General features: G+C 42.0%; 1 protein-coding gene across 3 annotated transcripts in view; it reads left to right on the top strand.

The window, feature by feature from the left end:
* Positions 1-21,515, top strand: part of LOC143782354 (cadherin-10-like) — a 1,064,733-nt gene that overhangs the window by 697,560 nt on the left and 345,658 nt on the right. For all 3 annotated transcript variants that reach the window (XM_077269713.1, XM_077269716.1, XM_077269715.1), the window contains one exon: positions 12,864-13,031. In XM_077269713.1, the coding sequence (XP_077125828.1) occupies positions 12,864-13,031 (168 nt within the window). The remainder of the gene's footprint in view (positions 1-12,863; positions 13,032-21,515) is intronic.

Raw genomic sequence — 21,515 nt, 5'->3', positions numbered from 1 at the left:
AAGCTGTAAATATACAGGTAGTCCCCGTTATATTCTACGGTCATGTCCCAAACTGCTAGAGCTGGTGGACACATTGTGCAGCTGTAGGGTAAGGAGCCTGCTGATGATATGCTTACCTAGACTTCTTAAGGAGAAGGCAGACATGTTTTATTGTCACAGAACAAGAGCTGTTTATTCATGATAGGAAGCAATGAAGTTGCTTCATCATCTGGACCCAGAGTGGTCTCTCGCGTTATCTCTGGGTGCAGGAAGATAGCATGAGCTGCTGAATTCTAAGAAATCCAGACAGCTCTGCTGTGCAGAGACCGATTTTCTCCTGTAAAGGCAGGTGCAGACCATATGCTCTCAATCCAAGAATTTCAGTCCAATTATGCTATTAAACTCTGATCAGAGTTTGAGCAGCGTGTGATCCAATTTTCTTTGACATGGAGAGTAATGAAACAATTCTGTCATCCGATTTCATCTGAGTGCAGTCCGATGTTTTCCAAGGGCCTATGGACATGAATGGGCAAGTGAGATTTGATTATCGAGCAAGTGCACTGCCTCATTGAATAACATTGGTTCGAGTGTGATCCAACGCTTTGACTGATCGCATTTGGACTGAAACTATGATCATCTGCACGAGAAAAAAAATCAGCAATAAAACAAATGTATTAATGTGTTCAAAAGGTCTTACAAGATCTCACAAGAGGAACAATGCACAAAATAAATAAAAACAAATAAATAATCAAAGATACAAAGATTAGAAAATAAAATAAAGCTTAGACAAAATGCACTGCAAATCTGAGGCGCTATTTCTAGTCCTTTACTGATTGAGAAAAAAAATATCCAATATACAAAAATATTTTTTTTCTGGAGGGGGAAGGCAATTTAAAGTGTTTTTTAGAAGTCTGTTTACGTAACAAAATGTATAAAAATATGTTGTTGTTATTATTATTCTAAATAAAATTATTATTATATGGGAAAAATAGAAATGAATTTAGTTTATTCTTTATTTTTTCCTTCGATATGAACCAAAACAGAAAATTTAAATGAAATTAAAATAAAATAAAAAATAAGTCCCATTTATAGCGAAAAAATTAGGCAATAGTTATTTTCATATCCAAATTAGACTTTTTTTTAGTGGTTTTAATATGCATATGTAATAAAACTTTAAAATATGACTGCCCAGGAACAGGGGAAATTGGATTGGTCCTGAAATAATAAAGTTGCTGATATATTACTGCATCACTCTATATTTGGTTCCTACCAATGCACATTTCCTTTTATTTTAATTTCTCCCTTTTCTAAAGCAAGCAACTGGGTTGATAACATTTCTGTCACAGGGAACTTGTCAAATGATTCATGCTGCTCAAACCGTAGAGCATGAATTAGAGCCTGACTGCAGAATTGCAACTACCATATTTATTGGACTATAAGAAGCACTTCCTCCACAAATACGGGAGGAAAATTGAGGTGCATCATATAGTCTGAATGTAGCTTACCGAGGTGGGATGAGGGTGTAGTGGAGTCACAGGAGGCAGGGTCGCCACTGCAGAAAGACGGTGGTTGCATTAGTGGGCAATGTTGTAGGCACTGGGCTGTGAGGAGGGGGTGTCCCAGTGGTGTAAGGCAGGAACCATTGATCTCTCAGTGGTGGGTTCAGGAAAATGATGATCCAAGATCTCAGTCTGTGCATGCACCACCTCTGGCACCATTTTCCTGACGCCCACAGCTGGGAACTCAATGTGCATAGCTGGGACTATGCTCCTGCCTTGCATAGCCAATATTTTCCTGAAGCCCCTGACTCACACCACTGGAAAACTCCCTCCTCCCAACCCCCAGAAGAAGGCAGTTTTGAGTCAAGCACCAACACCCACAGGAGGTAAAATATTGTACTAAATGTGCCTCTTTGTATACTTATATTTATCCTGTAACAGGCTTTTTGAGCCTTAGTACATTTGTACTATGGTATAGCAAAGTAGATTGTTATGTTTTAGAGCACTTTGCTATGATCTACTTGCTAGCCATTTCTGTGGGTGTGTGGCACCACCTTGTGGTTTCCCACTTTTTATTTATCTTTTTTGTATTTTTTGTTTGACTTATTTAATATAGATCTACAATTGTTTCACTATGTGGCTGCTAGATGTTGAGTTACCGCCACTGCCCAGGGGGATTCTCGAACCATGTCTGCTGCGGTCTCCCATTCTCCTCCAGCCGCAGTGGAGCCTGCTCAGAGGAGACGTGGGTCCTAGCATCTGGCTTGGGTTGATACTGGATGACTGGTTACTACTGCCCTTCCAGGCTCTACCTTTGTAGCCTGTAATGTTCAGCAGCAAGCAGGTCTTTCTGGGACTAAGTCCTGCTTTTCCCATACTGAGCATGCCCATGGGACGACCTCCCATTGGAGGTCGGGTGTCACATGCTTAGGTCCTGTTGTGGTTCCTATTGGACCACTAGGAAGGTCCTTGACTACTGCAGCTATAAAAGTATCAACCTATGTCATGAGCTTTGCTGCTTTTGTGGTCATGTCTGCATGAGGTCAGGGTTGGCTGAAATAAACCCCTAGAATACCGGCACCTCTGGTGAGGAGTTTTGTGTGTTTAAATTCAGGGCTGGCATATAGCCACTGGAATTCCGGCTCCACCGGAGAGGAGGTGTTTGTGTGCTTTGCTGACTGTGTAACCACTGGTTGCTCTCTGCTCAGTTAGGTAGCTGTGATCCTCTGTGAGGTTAACAGGGCACAGCCTTTTCCTATCTATGCGATTCTGTGACGTAACAAAGTTCGCTTACACCGCCATGTAGTGCCGCCAATTCTAGCAGCAGGTTACTCTCCTGCACGGTGGACCCTGGGTTGCGAATGCACCTATTATTTCATATATATACTCAGTGCATTCCGCCAACCCTAACAGTGGCTCTTGTGCACACTTTCTGTATATTATTTGACCTTATTGAACTGAACCACTTATTTTTTCCATGTGCGTTAGTTGGCACTCATTTAATAGGGTATAATTACTAGATACAATTCTCCATAGGTGCCGCAACCATGGACAGAACTCCCCCTTCTTAAAGAATCTTATCAGTGTCAGCTCCCCTCTCCTATCTCAGTAATAGGATAGTCTGTCTTCACTGAATACAGATTTTACCTTAGAAGTTCTAAGTCATATTGCACGACTCGTTAGAAGGTTGATTGTGACTTGTAGGATCGCTACTTCCAACAGGTGGCGCTATAGAGTTAAGTCCTCTTTTTCTCAGAAGAGGCAATTTGCACCTTAGAAGTTAGAATTCTGATAATGACTGATCAATTCTTGCAGAGAAAGAAGCACATTTTTCTGATAAGATATAGTACAAAGTTGACTATTGATTTATAAAATAAAAATTAAAATTATGTTTACTCTTTAAGTGAGTAAGAAAAATATATAAGAAAAACTAGCCACTTTTAACTTTATGACAGATCCTCCGTAAGTAAACAATACTAGTTTTTTCCACCTTGACTAAATCCTCCATCTAATTATTTATCCCATTCTGAATTTTCGCTTCAATTGTAAATCATTGCTTGATGTGGTAAAATACAATCATTCTTCCCAATATATTCATATAAATAAATTAGTAGATTTTTAGTATATAGTCAGGAGACTGAACTGTGATCTCATACATAACAGTTTGCTATTAGCTGTGCAATCTGCCTGATAAAATGTGATATCTGTGCTATGATGTAAACAAATAAATAATATAACCCAATATACAAAAATCACCCATTTCTGTATTATATTTTCATTGGAAAGCAGGATGCATAATCATAATTCTTAATTTAAACTTTATTTATGCAAAATAAATTACTCACATGCACAATTATATAATAGCAACTGCAAATATTTAAATCCTTTAAGCATGGCTACTATACATGAATAAGAAATTGAGCAGCATTCCCATACCACAAAGGAATAAAATAGTGAAAAATTCTACAACTGCAAAGGTTTAAAATCACATTGTAGAGAAATGTGACCAAATTGAATTCAACACAATTTGATCCTAGCTTAATAATGTTAGAGCAAATAACTGAAGTATTTCCACAGTCCAACAAGGTTATAACTTATGAAGGTTTTGGTGTGATTTTTGGTCACATACTGCTTTATTACCTTAGTTTGTGCTTCAGCTTATTTATAAGGCTCCACTGCGGCTGGAGAAGAATGAGAGACTGCAGCGGAGATGGTTCGAGATTCTCCCTGTGCAGAGGTGGGAACTTGACACCTAACAGTTAAGCATAAAATCTGCATTCTAGAAATAAGCTAGTAGACTAATCTTGGACTTCATTGAGGCTCACCTGCAGGAATGAAGTTGATGACAAAAGGTCATTAATTATGCTCTAAGTTTTCTCCAGACAATAGAGCTAAATAAATGGAAGAGGAAAAATATTAAAATATATATATTATATTCAGTTTGCCCCTTACCTGTTATTCATGGCGGCTCCTAGTCCAGGCCTCCCTTAGCTTCTTCCTCACTCCTTCCTACTTTCATAATTCTAGTCTTCTATTATGTCTTAAATGGTGATGGATGGCCCTGTTGATGTTCGGGTCAATCAGGTTTGGCTGAACATCTAGGTGTCAGTGTGAGAGCTGTTGTGTATCCGCTTTTTGGGCTCCCTTGGTGGTTGCTGGTGGTACTGGTGACTTGATTGCACTTTGCTTCTTCTGTTCACCTGCTTCCATCAGTGTTTGGGAGTTTCCTATTTAGCCTTGCTCTCCAGTCATTTCCTTGCCGGTCATCATTGTAACCAGAGCCTTCGGTTGCATGTTTCTGCTACTAGACTGCTGATCAGCTAAGTGGACGTTGTCCTTTTGTTTTGTACCTTTTGTCCAGTTTGCAGTTTTTGTAATTCTCTGTAGCTGGAAGCTCTTGCGGGCTGAAATTGCCACTCCTGTGTCATGAGTTGACACAGGAGTCTTAAAGTAATTTCAGGATGGTTTTTGAAAGGGTTTTCAGTTGACCGTGAAGTCCTCTTTTGTATCCTTCTGCTATCTAGTAAGTGGACCTCTCTTTGCTAAATCTACTTTCATACTGTGTATGTCTTTTCCTCTTAATTCACCGTTATTACATGTGGGGGGCTGCTATCATCTTTTGGGGTATTTCCCTAGAGGTAAGCCAGGTCTGTTTCTTCCTCTACCAGGCGTAGTTAGTCCTCCGGCTGGCGCGTGGCATATAGGAAGCCGTAGGTATGCTCCCTGGCTACTGTTAGTTGTGTGGTAGATTTAGCTCACGGTCAACTCGAGTTTCCATCACCCGAGAGCTCGTTCGTTACTTATTTGTTTTTTACGTTCCCTTGCCATTGGGAACCATGACAGTATGACCGGCCTACAAAGTGTTAATTGTTTGGGCTGAAGCAGGAGAAAAAGAAGTGTTGAAGGGAAATTTTTTTTTTTCCTTTTCCTCAGAGTTTTGCTGCCTAGCCCTTAATTGCTGTCTAGCTGCTTCTTACCTCCTCTTAACCCTTGAATGGCTCTGACCTTAGCTGTTTAATATAGATGTCCAGAGTTTGGCTGCAGGTTTAAATAATCTTGCTACGAAGGTTCAAAATTTACAAGATTTTGTTATACATGCTCCTATTTCTGAACCTAAAATCCCTACACCAGAGGTGTTTTCCGGAGATAGATCTCGGTTTTTGAATTTCAAATATAATTGTAAATTATTCCTTTCTCTCAGACCTCACTCCTCAGGAGATCCTGTCCAGCAGGTTAATATTGTAATCTCTTTGCTGCGAGGTGACCCTCAAAATTGGGCATTTTCATTGGCACCAGGGGATCCTGCGTTGCTCAATGTGGATGCGTTTTTCCTGGCTTTAGGGTTGCTTTATGAGGAACCTAATTTGGAGATTCAAGCTGAAAAAGCTTTGATAGCCCTATCTCAAGGGCAAGATGAAGCGGAGATATACTGCCAAAAATTTCGTAGGTGGTCTGTGCTTACTCAGTGGAATGAGTGCGCCTTAGCGGCAAATTTCAGAGAGGGCCTTTCTGATGCCGTTAAAGATGTTATGGTCGGGTTCCCTGCACCTACAGGTCTGAATGAGTCCATGACAATGGCAATTCAGATTGATCGGCGTTTGCGGGAGCACAAACCCGTGCACCATTTGGCGGTATCTTCTGAAGAGACGCCAGAGAAAATGCAATGTGACAGAGTTATGTCCAGAAGCGAGCGGCAGAATTATAGGCATAGAAATGGCTTATGCTTCTATTGTGGTGATTCTGCTCATTTTATATCGGCATGCTCTAAGCGTACTAGGAAGGTTGACAAGTCCATTTCAATTGGCACTTTACAGTCCAAATTTATTTTGTCTGTAACCTTGATTTGTTCATTATCAGTTATTACCGTGGATGCCTATGTGGACTCGGGCGCCGCTCTGAGTCTTATGGACTGGTCCTTTGCCAGGCGCTGTGGGTTTGATTTAGAGCCTCTGGAAGTCCCTATACCTCTGAAGGGTATTGATTCTACACCTTTGGCTTGTAATAAACCACAGTTCTGGACGCAAGTGACTATGCGTATGACTCCAGACCATCAGGAGGTGATTCGCTTCCTTGTGTTGTACAATTTACATGATGTTTTGGTGCTTGGATTACCATGGTTACAGTCTCATAACCCAGTCCTTGACTGGAAGGCTATGTCTGTGTTAAGCTGGGGATGTCGGGGGGCTCATGGGGACACTCCTATGGTGTCCATTTCGTCATCTATTCCATCTGCGTTTCCGGCATTTTTGTCTGATTATCGTGATATTTTTGAAGAGCCTAAGATTGGTTCACTCCCTCCTCACAGGGATTGTGATTGCGCCATAGATCTGATTCCTGGCAGTAAATTTCCAAAGGGTCATTTGTTTAACCTATCTGTACCTGAACATGCTGCTATGCGCGAGTATATTAAGGAGTCCCTGGAAAAGGGACATATTCGTCCTTCTTCATCACCTTTAGGAGCCGGTTTTTTCTTTGTCTCTAAAAAGGATGGCTCTCTGAGGCCTTGTATTGATTATCGTCTCCTGAATAAAATTACAGTCAAATATCAGTATCCGTTGCCTTTGCTGACTGATTTGTTTGCTCGCATAAGGGGGGCTAAGTGGTTCTCTAAGATTGATCTTCGTGGGGCGTATAATTTGGTGCGAATTAAGCAGGGGGATGAGTGGAAGACCGCATTTAATACGCCTGAGGGCCATTTTGAGTATTTGGTAATGCCTTTCGGCCATTCTAATGCACCTTCTGTCTTTCAGTCCTTGATGCATGATATTTTCCGGGAATGTTTGGATAAATTTATGATTGTATACTTGGATGATATTTAGTGTTGAGCGATACCGTCCGATACTTGAAAGTATCGGTATCGGAAAGTATCGGCCGATACCGGCAAAGTATCGGATCCAATCCGATACCGATACCCGATACCAATACAAGTCAATGGGACTCAGGTATCGGACGGTATTCCTGATGGTTCCCAGGGTCTGAAGGAGAGGAAACTCTCCTTCAGGCCCTGGGAACCATATTAATGTGTAAAAGAAAGAATTAAAATAAAAAATATCGCTATACTCACCTGTCCGACGCAGCCGGGACCTCAGCGAGGGAACCGGCAGCGTTGTTTGTTTAAAATTCGTGCTTTTACTTGGTTACGTGAGGTCCCGGCTTGTGATTGGTCAGGGCGGCCATGTTGCCGGGACGCGGACCAATCACAGCAAGCCGTGACGAAATTACGTCACGGCTTGCTGTGATTGGTCCGAGTCCCGGCAACATGGCCGCCATTAACCAATCACAAGCCGTGACGTCACGGGAGGCTGGACATGCGCGTATTTTGAAAAGCGCGCGTGTCCAGCCTCCAGTGACGTCCCGGCTTATGATTGGTCACGGCGCCATGTTGCCGGGACGTGGACCAATCACAGCAAGCCGTGACGAAATTACATCACGGCTTGCTGTGATTGGTCCGCGTCCCGGCAACATGGCCGCCATTAACCAATCACAAGCCGTGACGTCACGGGAGGCTGGACACGCGCGCTTTTCAAAATACGCGCATGTCCAGCCTCCCGTGACGTCCCGGCTTGTGATTGGTTAATGGCGGCCATGTTGCCGGGACGTCACTGGAGGCTGGACACGCGCGCTTTTCAAAATACGCGCATGTCCAGCCTCCCGTGATGTCCGGGCTTGTGATTGGTTAATGGCGGCCATGTTGCCGGGACGTCACTGGAGGCTGGACACGCGCGCTTTTCAAAATACGCGCATGTCCAGCCTCCCGTGACGTCCCGGCTTGTGATTGGTTAATGGCGGCCATGTTGCCGGGACGTCACTGGAGGCTGGACACGCGCGCTTTTCAAAATACGCGCATGTCCAGCCTCCCGTGACGTCACGGCTTGTGATTGGTTAATGGCGGCCATGTTGCCGGGACGCGGACCAATCACAGCAAGCCGTGACGTAATTTCGTCACGGCTTGCTGTGATTGGTCCGCGTCCCGGCAACATGGCCGCCCTGACCAATCACAAGCCGGGACTTCACGTAACCAAGTAAAAGCGCGAAATTTAAACAAACAACGCTGCCGGTTCCCTCGCTGAGGTCCCGGCTGCGTCGGACAGGTGAGTATAGCGATATTTTTTATTTTAATTCTCTTTTTTACACATTATTACATTAATGTTGTTGCGATACCCGATACCCGATATCACAAAAATATCGGATCTCGGTATCGGAAATTCCGATACAGCAAGTATCGGCCGATACCCGATACTTGCAGTATCGGAATGCTCAACACTAATGATATTTTGATTTTTTCTGATGACTGGGAGTCTCATGTTCAGGAGGTCAGGAGGGTTTTTCAGGTTTTGCGGGAGAATTCTTTGTGTGTAAAGGGTTCAAAGTGTGTTTTTGGGGTTCAAAAAATTTCATTTTTGGGGTATATTTTTTCCCCTTCTTCTATTGAGATGGACCCTGTCAAGGTTCGGGCTATTTACGAATGGACGCAGCCTACTTCTCTGAAGAGTCTCCAGAAATTCTTGGGCTTTGCTAATTTTTATCGTCGATTTATAGCTGGTTTTTCTGGCGTTGCTAAACCTCTGACGGATTTGACTAAAAAGGGTGCTGATGTTGCCAATTGGTCCCCTGCTGCCGTGGAGGCCTTTCGGGAGCTTAAGCGCCGCTTTTTGTCTGCCCCTGTGTTGCGCCAGCCTGATGTTTCTCTTCCCTTTCAGATTGAGGTCGATGCTTCCGAGATCGGAGCGGGGGCGGTTTTGTCGCAGAAAAGTTCCGACTGCTCAGTGATGAGACCTTGTGCGTTCTTTTCGCGAAAATTTTCGGCCGCCGAGCGAAACTATGATGTTGGTAATCGGGAGCTTTTGGCCATGAAGTGGGCATTTGAGGAGTGGCGTCATTGGCTTGAGGGTGCCAGACATCAGGTGGTAGTTTTGACTGATCACAAGAATTTAATTTATTTGGAGTCTGCCAGGCGCCTGAATCCTAGACAGTTGGTCGTTGTTCTTTTCCCGGTTTAATTTTGTGGTCTCGTACTTACCGGGTTCTAGGAATGTGAAAGCAGATGCTCTTTCTAGGAGTTTTGAGCCTGACTCTCCTGGGAATTCTGAACCTGCTGGTGTCCTTAAGGATGGAGTGGTTTTGTCTGCTGTCTCTCCAGATTTGCGACGTGCTTTGCAAGAATTTCAGGCGGATAGACCTGATCGTTGTCCGTCTGGTAGACTGTTTGTTCCTGACGAGTGGACCACTAGAGTCATCTCGGAAGTTCATTCTTCTACTCTGGCAGGTCATCCGGGAATTTTTGGCACCAGAGATTTGGTGGCTAGATCCTTCTGGTGGCCTTCCCTGTCTCGAGATGTGCGTGTTTTTGTGCAGTCTTGCGATGTGTGTGCTCGGGCCAAGCCTTGTTGTTCTAGGGCTAGTGGGTTGTTGTTGCCCTTGCCTATTCCGAAGAGGCCTTGGACGCACATCTCTATGGACTTTATCTCGGATCTCCCTGTTTCTCAGAAGATGTCTGTCATCTGGGTGGTGTGTGACCGTTTTTCTAAAATGGTTCATTTGGTGCCATTGCCTAAGTTGCCTTCCTCATCTGAGTTGGTCCCTCTGTTTTTTCAAAATGTGGTTCGCTTGCATGGTATTCCGGAAAACATCGTTTCTGACAGGGGTACCCAGTTCGTGTCTAGATTTTGGCGGGCATTCTGTGCCAGGTTGGGCATTGATTTGTCCTTTTCGTCTGCATTCCATCCTCAGACCAATGGCCAGACGGAGCGAACTAATCAAACTTTGGAGACTTATTTGAGGTGTTTTGTGTCTGCGGATCAGGATGATTGGGTTGCCTTTCTGCCGTTGGCGGAGTTTGCTCTTAATAATCAGGCTAGTTCTGCCACTTTGGTTTCTCCTTTCTTTTGCAATTCAGGGTTTCATCCGCGTTTTTCATCTGGTCAGGTTGAGTCTTCGGATTGTCCTGGAGTGGATGCGGTGGTGGATTGGTTGCATCGGATTTGGGGACAAGTGGTGGATAATTTGGAATTGTCCCAGGAGAGGACTCAGCAGTTTGCTAACTGTCGTCGTCGTGTTGGTCCCCACCTTCGCGTTGGGGACTTGGTGTGGTTGTCTTCCCGTTTTGTCCCTATGAGGGTTTCTTCTCCCAAATTTAAGCCTCGGTTCATCGGTCCTTATAGGATTTTGGAGATTCTTAACCCTGTTTCCTTTCGTTTGGACTTCCCGGCATCTTTCGCGATCCATAATGTGTTCCATCGGTCGTTGTTGCGGATATATGAGGTACCGGTGGTTCCTTCTACTGAACCTCCTGCTCCTGTGCTGGTGGAGGGTGAATTGGAGTACGTCGTGGAGAAGATCTTGGACTCCCGTATTTCCAGACGGAGACTTCAATATCTGGTTAAATGGAAAGGCTATGGTCAGGAAGATAATTCTTGGGTAACTGCCTCTGATGTTCATGCCTCGGATTTGGTTCGTGCCTTTCATAGGGCTCATCCAGATCGCCCTGGCGGTTCTTGTGAGGGTTCGGTGCCCCGTCCTTACGGGGAGGGTACTGTTGTGTATCCGCTTTTTGGGCTCCCCTGGTGGTTGCTGGTGGTACTGGTGACTTGTTTGCACTTTGCTTCTTCTGTTCACCTGCTTCCATCAGTGTTTGGGAGTTTCCTATTTAGCCTTGCTCTCCAGTCATTTCCTTGCCGGTCATCATTGTAACCAGAGCCTTCGGTTGCATGTTCCTGCTACTAGTCTGCTGATCAGCTAAGTGGACTTTGTCCTTTTGTTTTGTACCTTTTGTCCAGTTTGCAGTTTTTGTAATTCTCTGTAGCTGGAAGCTCTTGCGGGCTGAAATTGCCACTCCTGTGTCATGAGTTGACACAGGAGTCTTAAAGTAATTTCAGGATGGTTTTTGAAAGGGTTTTCAGTTGACCGTGAAGTCCTCTTTTGTATCCTTCTGCTATCTAGTAAGTGGACCTCTCTTTGCTAAATCTACTTTCATACTGTGTATGTCTTTTCCTCTTAATTCACCGTTATTACATGTGGGGGGCTGCTATCATCTTTTGGGGTATTTCCCTAGAGGTAAGCCAGGTCTGTTTCTTCCTCTACCAGGCGTAGTTAGTCCTCCGGCTGGCGCGTGGCATATAGGAAGCCGTAGGTATGCTCCCTGGCTACTGTTAGTTGTGTGGTAGATTTAGCTCACGGTCAACTCGAGTTTCCATCACCCGAGAGCTCGTTCGTTACTTATTTGTTTTTTACGTTCCCTTGCCATTGGGAACCATGACAGAGAGCCAGCAATCTGACAGGTGGTAAAAAGGTTACAGCCGGTCACAGGAGTTGGCTGAGGAGAGTATTATCCTCATCATTGTAAGCCTGGTCTCACTGATAATGAGAGTAGGTGTACTAAGATGATAGTATTGATCAGCAGGAACCTGTGCAATAAATGAATAAAAATAAAACATGGTGATGGAACCCTCTATTTTTGCTACCCAACTGTGAGCAGCCACCCCCAGCTATCAGCTTTATCTTGGCTGGTTATCCAAAATAGAAGTCGACTTCCAAACCCTATTTTTTAATTATTTTTAAAAATAATTTAAAAAATGGTGTAAGGTCCCCTTAGTTTTGACAGCAAGCCAAGCTAAAGCACACAGCTGGAGGTTCATATTTTCAGACTTGAAAGGGGCCATAGATATTGGCCCTCCCCAGCCTAAAAATAGTAGCCTCCAGAAAAGGAGCATTTGTTAGATACGCCAATTCTGGCGCTTTGCCCAGCTCTTCCCACTTACCCTGGTGCGGTTGCAAGTGGGGCAATATTTATGGGGTTGATGTCAGCTTTGTAATATCAGCTGACATCAAGTCCACAGGTTAGTAATTTATAAGACACCTCCATTACTAACCCTATAGTCAGAAGTAATAAAAACACAGAGTAAAGTACTTCAATTGAAATAAAAACACTCTCTCCTATAATTGAAATCATCACTCCTCACCCTCTTTGACCCATTTATTACAGTAAATTTTAAAATAATAAAACACCAAATTCCTGACCTGTACAATGACAATCCATTTGTCATTGAATAGGTGAGGAATAAACATTCCTTTTTTCGATACATCCTTCGATTATTATGATCTAAGGTCCATAAAGACCCCAGAGCACAAAAAGAGACATTAACTTCTCTGGGAATCAAAGTTTCTGGAAAAATCATCATGAATAGGCAAATTCATTTTTTTCCTGATTAACTCACCCTTAATGGAAAGCAGTCCATAGATGTAATTTTAGAGGAAAATCTTTTAACATTATTGGTTCACTGTTTCTTTCCAAATTGTCTGAATAATTCTCTGTTGTCTAAACAAATTGTAATATGTGAATATGTGCAGCATTTTATATCAATGTTGATTAATTTTTCTTTATGTAAGGTATTATCCGTACTGCTTTACCAAACATGAATCGAGAAATCAAAGAACATTACCAAGTTGTTATCCAGGCCAAAGATATGGGTGGCCAGATGGGAGGATTATCCGGAACAACTACTGTGAACATTACTCTGACAGATGTAAATGACAATCCACCAAGATTTAGTCAGAGTAAGTGCATATTGCATGTATTGCAGATAATGTTAACTGTCTCTCTAGGTGGATACATGAAGAGTTTGGGAAGACAGCAATACTGGATGCAAAATTAAAGAGTATTGATTATAGCCTCTATTACCCGATCCACAGGTCCTAAAGATAAAGATTAATGTTGAGCGAATATACTCGTTACTCGAGATTTCTCGAGCATGCTCATGGGTCCTCTGAGTATTTTTTAGGGCTCAGAGTTTTAGTTTTTCTTGCCACAGCTGAATGATTTACATCTGATAGCCAGCATAAGCACATGTGGGGGTTGCCTGATTACAGATGTGCCTTTTCTCGGGCAGCTGAGAGCTGATGTTTTTTGCCAGGAAGGTCAGTATCCATGACTCCTACCTAGGCTATTTATGTCAGCCCACAGCTATCTACTTAGACAATGTTCACACTTGTGTACAGGGGCTTTGCGGATGCAGGACATGCAGATATATGCGAAGGTATGTGCGTCGTTTTGACGCACCTGCCTACTTTACAGGATGCATCCGCATACATCCATAAACATCCGCCTGTTCTGTGTACCCAATGTTAAAGATGGGTATGCAGGATGCATTCAGAGATAGGAGGACCTAAATGGAAGAAATGCAGAACTGGATGCAGCTGTCCGCAAAGCCCCGGTATGCAAGTGTGAATGTAGCCTTAGCCTTTGCTGGCTATTAATTATAGGGGGACCCTATGTCATAATTACCTACCCTAGCATGTAAAGGCAAACTATTCAACTGTGAGCTGATACTAATAGCCTGAGAAGCTCCATGGGTATTACCCCTTCACTGGCATTAAACATTGGCCCCCAGCCATAGTCTTTCCCTCTGCTAGTTAAGAAAATTATGCTGGAGCACACACAATTTTTTTTCAGAAAAAATAATCTTTTAATAATTAAATACATGTACAGTAAGCTGCACACTCACTGAACTTATTGCATATGTCACTGACATCTATATATCTATCTATTCTATGTGTATATACTGTATGCAGTCCATCTATTCTATGCTGTCAGCTCCTGCTGTGATTTTACAGTACCTGGTTGCTGAATTACCGGTTTTTCTTCTATTAAGCTATCTATGCAATATACAGTATATATATATATATATATATATATATATATATATATATATATGTATATATACAGTACAGACCAAAAGTTTGGACACACCTTCTCATTTAAAGATTTTTCTGTATTTTCATGAATATGAAAATTGTACATTCACACTGAAGGCATCAAAACTATGAATTAACACATGTGGAATTATAAACTTAACAAAAAAGTGTGAAACTGCTGAAATTGTGTCTTATATTCTAGGTTCTTCAAAGTAGCCACCCTTTTTGATTTGATGACTGCTTTGCACACTCTTGGCATTCTCTTGATGAGCCTCAAGAGGTAGTCTCCGGGAATGGCTTTAACTTCACAGGTGTGCCCTGTCAGGTTTAATAAGTGGGATTTCTTGCCTCATAAATGGGGTTGGGACCATCAGTTGTGTTGTGCAGAAGTCTGGTGGATAAAAAGCTTTTAGTCCTACTGAATAGACTGTTAGAATTTGTATTATGGCAAGAAAAAAGCAGCAACGTTTGGAAAAATGAGTGGTCATCATTACTTTAAGAAATGAAGTTCAGTCAGTCCGAAAAATTGGGAAAACTTTGAAAGTGTCCCCAAGTGTAGTTGCAAAAACCATCAAGCGCTAGAAAGAAACTTGCTCACATGAGGACCGCCCAAGGAAAGGAAGACCAAGAGTCACCTCTGCTTCTGTGGATAAGTTTATCCGAGTCACCAGCCTCAGAAATCGCAGGTTAACAGCAGCTCAGATTAGAGACCAGGTCAATGCCACACAGAGATCTAGTAGCAGACACATCTCTACAACAACTGTTAAGAGGAGACTTTGTGCAGCAGGCCTTCATGGTAAAATAGCTGCTAGGAAACCACTGCTAAGGACAGGCAACAAGCAGAAGAGACTTGTTTGGGCTAAAGAACACAAGGAATGGACATTAGACCAGTGGAAATCTGTGCTTTGGTCTGATGAGTCCAAATTTGAGATCTTTGGTTCCAACCACCGTGTCTTTGTGCGATGCAGAAAAGGTGAACAGATGGACTCTACATGCCTGGTTCCCACCGTGAAGCATGGAGGAGGAGGTGTGATGGTGTGGAGGTGCTTTGCTAGTGACACTGTTGGCGATTTATTCAAAATTGAAGGCATACTGAACCAGCATGGATACCACAGCATCTTGCAGCGGCATGCTATTTCATCCAGTTTGTGTTTAGTTGGACCATCATTTATTTTTCACAGGACAATGACCCCAAACACACCTCCAAGCTGTGTAAGGGCTATTTGACCAAGAAAGAGAGTGATGGGGTGCTATGCCAGATGACCTGGCCTCCACAGTCACCAGACCTGAACCCAACTGAGATGCTTTGGGGTGAGCTGGACCGCAGAGTGAAGGCAAAAGGGCCAACAAGTGCTAAGCATCTCTGGGAACTCCTTCAAGATTGTTGGAAGACCATTCCCGATGACTACCTCTTGAAGCTTATCAAGAGAATGCGAAAAGTGTGCAAAGCTGTCATCAATGAAAAAGGTGGCTACTTTGAAGAGCCTAGAATATAAGACATAATTTCAGTTGTTTCACACTTTTTTTGTTAAGTACCTAATTCCACATGTGTTAATTCATAGTTTTGATGCCTTCAGTGTGAATGTGCAATTTTCATAGCCATGAAAATACAGAAAAATCTTTAAATGAGAAGGTATGTCCAAACTTTTGGTCTGTGCTGTATATGTATATGTATGTGTGTATGTGTCACTAGCATCTATATATCTATTCTATGTGTATATACTGTATGTAATCTGTCTCTTCTATCCTGTCGGCTCCTGCTATGATTTTACTGTATGTGGCAGATCAATTACCAGCTTTTAATTTATCATGCAGTGTGATTCAGAAAGTCATGCAGGCATCTTCTCCATGCTGTTCCCATTTACTTTTAGCACTTTCTATCCATTTTAGCTTTTTTCTCATGCCCCCAGACCTGTTTGTTGGGTCCAACAGAAAAATATTTGGCTTTCTTATTTACTTGCATTGGATTCATTATTCGGCACAAATATACGGATATTAGAAAGTATTTGTGCCAATTTTCCCTAATCTGAATATTTCACTATTCTCTCATCAATAGTTATATGTCATTAAAGGGGTTAAAATAAATATAATGTTTTGTTTTATATTTTGAACTCTATTTTTTCTGAACTTGCTGAAAATGTAACTGATAGAATTTTACTAATCAGTTCTAAATGTCACTGGCTAGATTTAAATCACCTCATTAAGCTTCTTCCTAGAGGCATGCATGAACTGGTATAAAAATTGAATATATATTTTATATTACAAAAGACTTAAAAATAGATGTGTTTTTCCTCAGTGATTATTTTGTCTCATCTGTTCTATAGCATTTCTATAAGATGTACAATGAAAAGAAAAACGATACTTGTACTAAGAATGAAGAATCTAAGAAATAATAACATGTCTGGCACTGTAAACAATTATTTACAAAATATTCTATATATGTCATAGTAATAATGTACATTATATATCCAGGATAATGCTTCTATTATGTATGATATTATTGCATTACACCATTTCATTTATACATAATGGGGTTAATGATCCATCTGTATAATAGGTCATCAAAAAAAGATCAGCAGGTGTCCAATTTTCTACCCCCCTCAGTCAACTGTTATTATCACTTGGTGGACGGATGTAAACACTGAACAGAGCTGAACACCAGAGCGCCATTAACCCCTTAGTGACAGAGCCAATTTGGTACTTAATGACCGAGCCAATTTTTACAATTCTGACCAGTGTCACTTTATGAGGTTATAACTCTGGAACGCTTTATCGGATCCCGCTGATTCTGAGATTGTTTTTTCGTGACATGTTGTACTTCAAGTTAGTGGTAACATTTCTTCGATATTACTTGCGATTATTTATGAAAAAAATGGAAATATGGCGAAAATTTTTAAAATTTTGCAATTTTCAAACTTTGTATTTTTATGCCCTTAAATCAGAGAGATATGTCACAAAAAATAGTTAATAAATAACATTTCTCACATGTCTACTTTACATCAGCACAATTTTGGAAACAATTTTTTTTTTTTGTTAGGGAGTTATAAGGGTTAAAAGTTGACCAGCAATTTCTCATTTTTACAACACCATGTTTTTTTTAGGGACCACATCACCTTTGAAGTGATTTTGAGGGGTCTATATGATAGAAAATAACCAAGTGTGACACCATTCTAAAAACTGCACCCCTCAAGCTGCTCAAAACCACATTCAAGAAGTTTATTAACCCTTTACGTACTTCACAGGAACTAAAACAATGTGGAAGAAAAAAATGAACATTTTACTTTTTTTTGCAAACATTTTACTTCAGAACCATTTTTTTTAATTTTCACAAGTGTAAAAACAGAAATTTAACCACAAATTTTGTTGTGCAATTTTTCCTGAGTACACCGATACCCCATATGTGGAGGTAAACCACTGTTTGGGCGCACCGCAGAGCTTGGAAGTGAAGGAGCACCGTTTGACTGTTTCAATGCAGAATTGGCTGGAATTGAGATCGGACGCCATGTCACGTTTGGAGAGCCCCTAATGTGCCTAAACAGTGGAAACCGCCCACAAATGACACCATTTTGGAAACTAGACCCCCCAAGGAACTTATCTAGATGTGTGGTGAGCACTTTGAACCCCCAAGTGCTTCACAGAAGTTTATAACGTAGAGCCGTGAAAATAAAAAATCGCATTTGTTTTCACAAAAATGATTTTTTCGCCCACAAATTCTTATTTTCACAAGGGTAACAGGAGAAATTAGACCACAAAAGTTGTTGTGCAATTTCTCCTGAGTACGTCGATACCCCATATGTGGAGGTAAACCACTGTTTGGGCGCACCGCAGAGCTTGGAATTGAAGGAGCACCGTTTGACTTTTTCAATGCAGAATTGGCTGGAATTGAGATCGGATGCCATGTCGCGTTTGGAGAGTCCCTGATGTGCCTAAACAGTGGAAACCCCCCACAAGTGATACCATTTTGGAAACTAGACCCCTTAAGGAACTTATCTAGATGTGTGGTGAGCACTTTGAACCCCCAAGTGCTTCACAGAAGTTTATAACGTAGAGCCGTGAAAATAAAAAATCTCATTTTTTCTACAAAAATGATCTTTTTGCCCCCAAATTTTTATTTTCACAAGGGTAACAGGAGAAATTAGACCACAAAAGTTGTTGTGCAATTTCTCCTGAGTACGTCGATACCCCATATATGGGGGTAAACCACTGTTTGGGCGCACCGCAGAGCTTGGAAGAGAAGGAGTGTCGTTTTACTTTTTCAATGTAGAATTGGCTGGAATTGAGATCGGACACCATGTCACGTTTGGAGAGCCGCTGATGTGCCTAAACAGTAGAGACCCCCCACATATGACACCATTTTGGAAACTAGACCCCTTAAGGAACTTATCTAGATGTGTGGTGAGCACTTTAAACCCCCAGGTGCTTCACAGAAGTTTATAACGTAGAGCCGTGAAAATAAATAAATCGCATTTTTTCTACAAAAATGATCTTTTTGCCTCCAAATTTTTATTTTACCAAGGGTAACAGGAGAAAATGGACCCCAGAAGCTGTTGTACAATTTGTCTTGAGTACGCCGACACCCTATATGTGGGGGTAAACCACTGTTTGGGCGCATGGCTGAGCTCGGAAGCAAAGGAGCGCCATTTGACTTTTCAATGCAAAATTGACTGGAATTGAGATCGGACGCCATGTCGCGTTTGGAGAGCCCCTGATGTGCCTAAACAGCAGAAACCCCCCAAAAGTGACCCCATTTTGGAAACTAGACCCCCCATGGAACTTATCTAGATGTGTAGTGAGAACTTTGAATGCCCAAGTGCATCACAGAAGTTTATAATGCAGAGTCGTGAAAATAAAAAATATATATTTTTTAACAATAAAGATTTTTTAGCCCCCAAGTTTTTATTTTCACAAGGGTAACAAGATAAATTGGACCCCAAAAGTTGTTGTCCAATTTGTCCTGAGTATGCTGGTACCCCATATGTGGGGGTAAACCACTGTTTGGGCGCACGGCAGAGCTCGGAAGGGAAGGAGTGCCATTTTGGAATGCAGACTTTGATAGAATTGTCTGCGGGCGTTATGTTGCGTTTGCAGACCCCTAATGTACCTAAACAGTAGAAACCCCCAACAAGTGACCCCATTTTGGAAAATAGACCCCCCAAGGAACTTATCTAGATATGTGGTGAGAACTTTGAATGCCCAAGTGCTTCACAGAAGTTTATAATGCAGAGTAGTGAAAATAAAAAATATTTTTTTCCCACAAAAAAGATTTTTTTAGCCCCCAAATTTTTATTTTCACAAGGGTAACAAGAGAAATTGGACCCCAAAAGTTGTTGTCCAATTTGTCCTGAGTATGCTGGTACCCCATATGTGGGGGTAAACCACTGTTTGGGTGCACGGCAGAGCTCGGAAGGGAAGGAGCGCCATTTTGGAATGCAGACTTTGATAGAATTGTCTGCGGGCGTTATGTTGCGTTTGCAGACCCCTAATGTACCTAAACAGTAGAAACCCCCAACAAGTGACCCCATTTTGGAAAATAGACCCCCCAAGGAACTTATCTAGATATGTGGTGAGAACTTTGAATGCCCAAGTGCTTCACAGAAGTTTATAATGCAGAGTAGTGAAAATAAAAAATATTTTTTTTCCCACAAAAAAGATTTTTTTAGCCCCCCAAATTTTTCTTTTCACAAGGGTAACAAGAGAAATTGGACCCCAAAAGTTGTTGTCCAATTTGTCCTGAGTATGCTGGTACCCCATATGTGGGGGTAAACCACTGTTTGGGCGCACGGCAGAGCTCGGAAGGGAAGGAGCGCCATTTTGGAATGCAGACTTTGATAGAATTGTCTGCGGGCGTTATGTTGCGTTTGCAGACCCCTAATGTACCTAAACAGTAGAAACCCCCAACAAGTGACCCCATTTTGGAAAATAGACCCCCCAAGGAACTTATCTAGATATGTGGTGAGAACTTTGAATGCCCAAGTGCTTCACAGAAGTTTATAATGCAGAGTAGTGAAAATAAAAAATATTTTTTTTCCCACAAAAAAGATTTTTTAGCCCCCAAATTTTTATTTTCACAAGGGTAACAAGAGAAATTGGACCCCAAAAGTTGTTGTCCAATTTATCCTGAGTATGCTGGTACCCCATATGTGGGGGTAAACCACTGTTTGGGCGCACGGCAGAGCTCGGAAGGGAAGGAGTGCCATTTTGGAATGCAGACTTTGATAGAATTGTCTGCGGGCGTTATGTTGCGTTTGCAGACCCCTAATGTACCTAAACAGTAGAAACCCCCAACAAGTGACCCCATTTTGGAAAATAGACCCCCCAAGGAACTTATCTAGATAGGTGGTGAGAACTTTGAATGCCCAAGTGCTTCACAGAAGTTTATAATGCAGAGTAGTGAAAATAAAAAATATTTTTTTTCCCACAAAAAAGATTTTTTTAGCCCCCAAATTTTTATTTTCACAAGGGTAACAAGAGAAATTGGACCCCAAAAGTTGTTGTCCAATTTGTCCTGAGTATGCTGGTACCCCATATGTGGGGGTAAACCACTGTTTGGGCGCACGGCAGAGCTCGGAAGGGAAGGAGCGCCATTTTGGAATGCAGACTTTGATAGAATTGTCTGCGGGCGTTATGTTGCGTTTGCAGACCCCTAATGTACCTAAACAGTAGAAACCCCCAACAAGTGACCCCATTTTGGAAAATAGACCCCCCAAGGAACTTATCTAGATATGTGGTGAGAACTTTGAATGCCCAAGTGCTTCACAGAAGTTTATAATGCAGAGTAGTGAAAATAAAAAATATTTTTTTTCCCACAAAAAAGATTTTTTTAGCCCCCAAATTTTTATTTTCACAAGGGTAACAAGAGAAATTGGACCCCAAAAGTTGTTGTCCAATTTGTCCTGAGTATGCTGGTACCCCATATGTGGGGGTAAACCACTGTTTGGGCGCACGGCAGAGCTCGGAAGGGAAGGAGCGCCATTTTGGAATGCAGACTTTAATAGAATTGTCTGCGGGCGTTATGTTGCGTTTGCAGACCCCTAATGTACCTAAACAGTAGAAACCCCCACAAGTGACCAAATTTTGGAAACTAGACCCCCTAAGGAACTTATCTAGATATGTGGTGAGAACTTTGAAAGCTCAAGTGCTTCACAGAAATTTATAATGCAGCGTAGTGAAAATAAAAAAATATATTTTTTTCCAACAAAAAAGATTTTTAGCCCCCAAGTTTTTATTTTCACAAGGGTAACAGGAGAAATTGGACCCCAAAAGTTGTTGTCCAATTTATCCCGAGTACGCTGATGCCCCATATGTGGGGGTAAACCACTGTTTGGGCGCACGGCAGAGCTCAGAAGG

This window comes from Ranitomeya variabilis, chromosome 6 (genome assembly GCF_051348905.1).
Source record: "Ranitomeya variabilis isolate aRanVar5 chromosome 6, aRanVar5.hap1, whole genome shotgun sequence".
NCBI lineage: Eukaryota > Metazoa > Chordata > Amphibia > Anura > Dendrobatidae > Ranitomeya > Ranitomeya variabilis.
The sequence above is the reverse complement of the archived record's forward strand: the minus strand, read 5'-3'. Positions and strand labels throughout refer to the sequence as shown.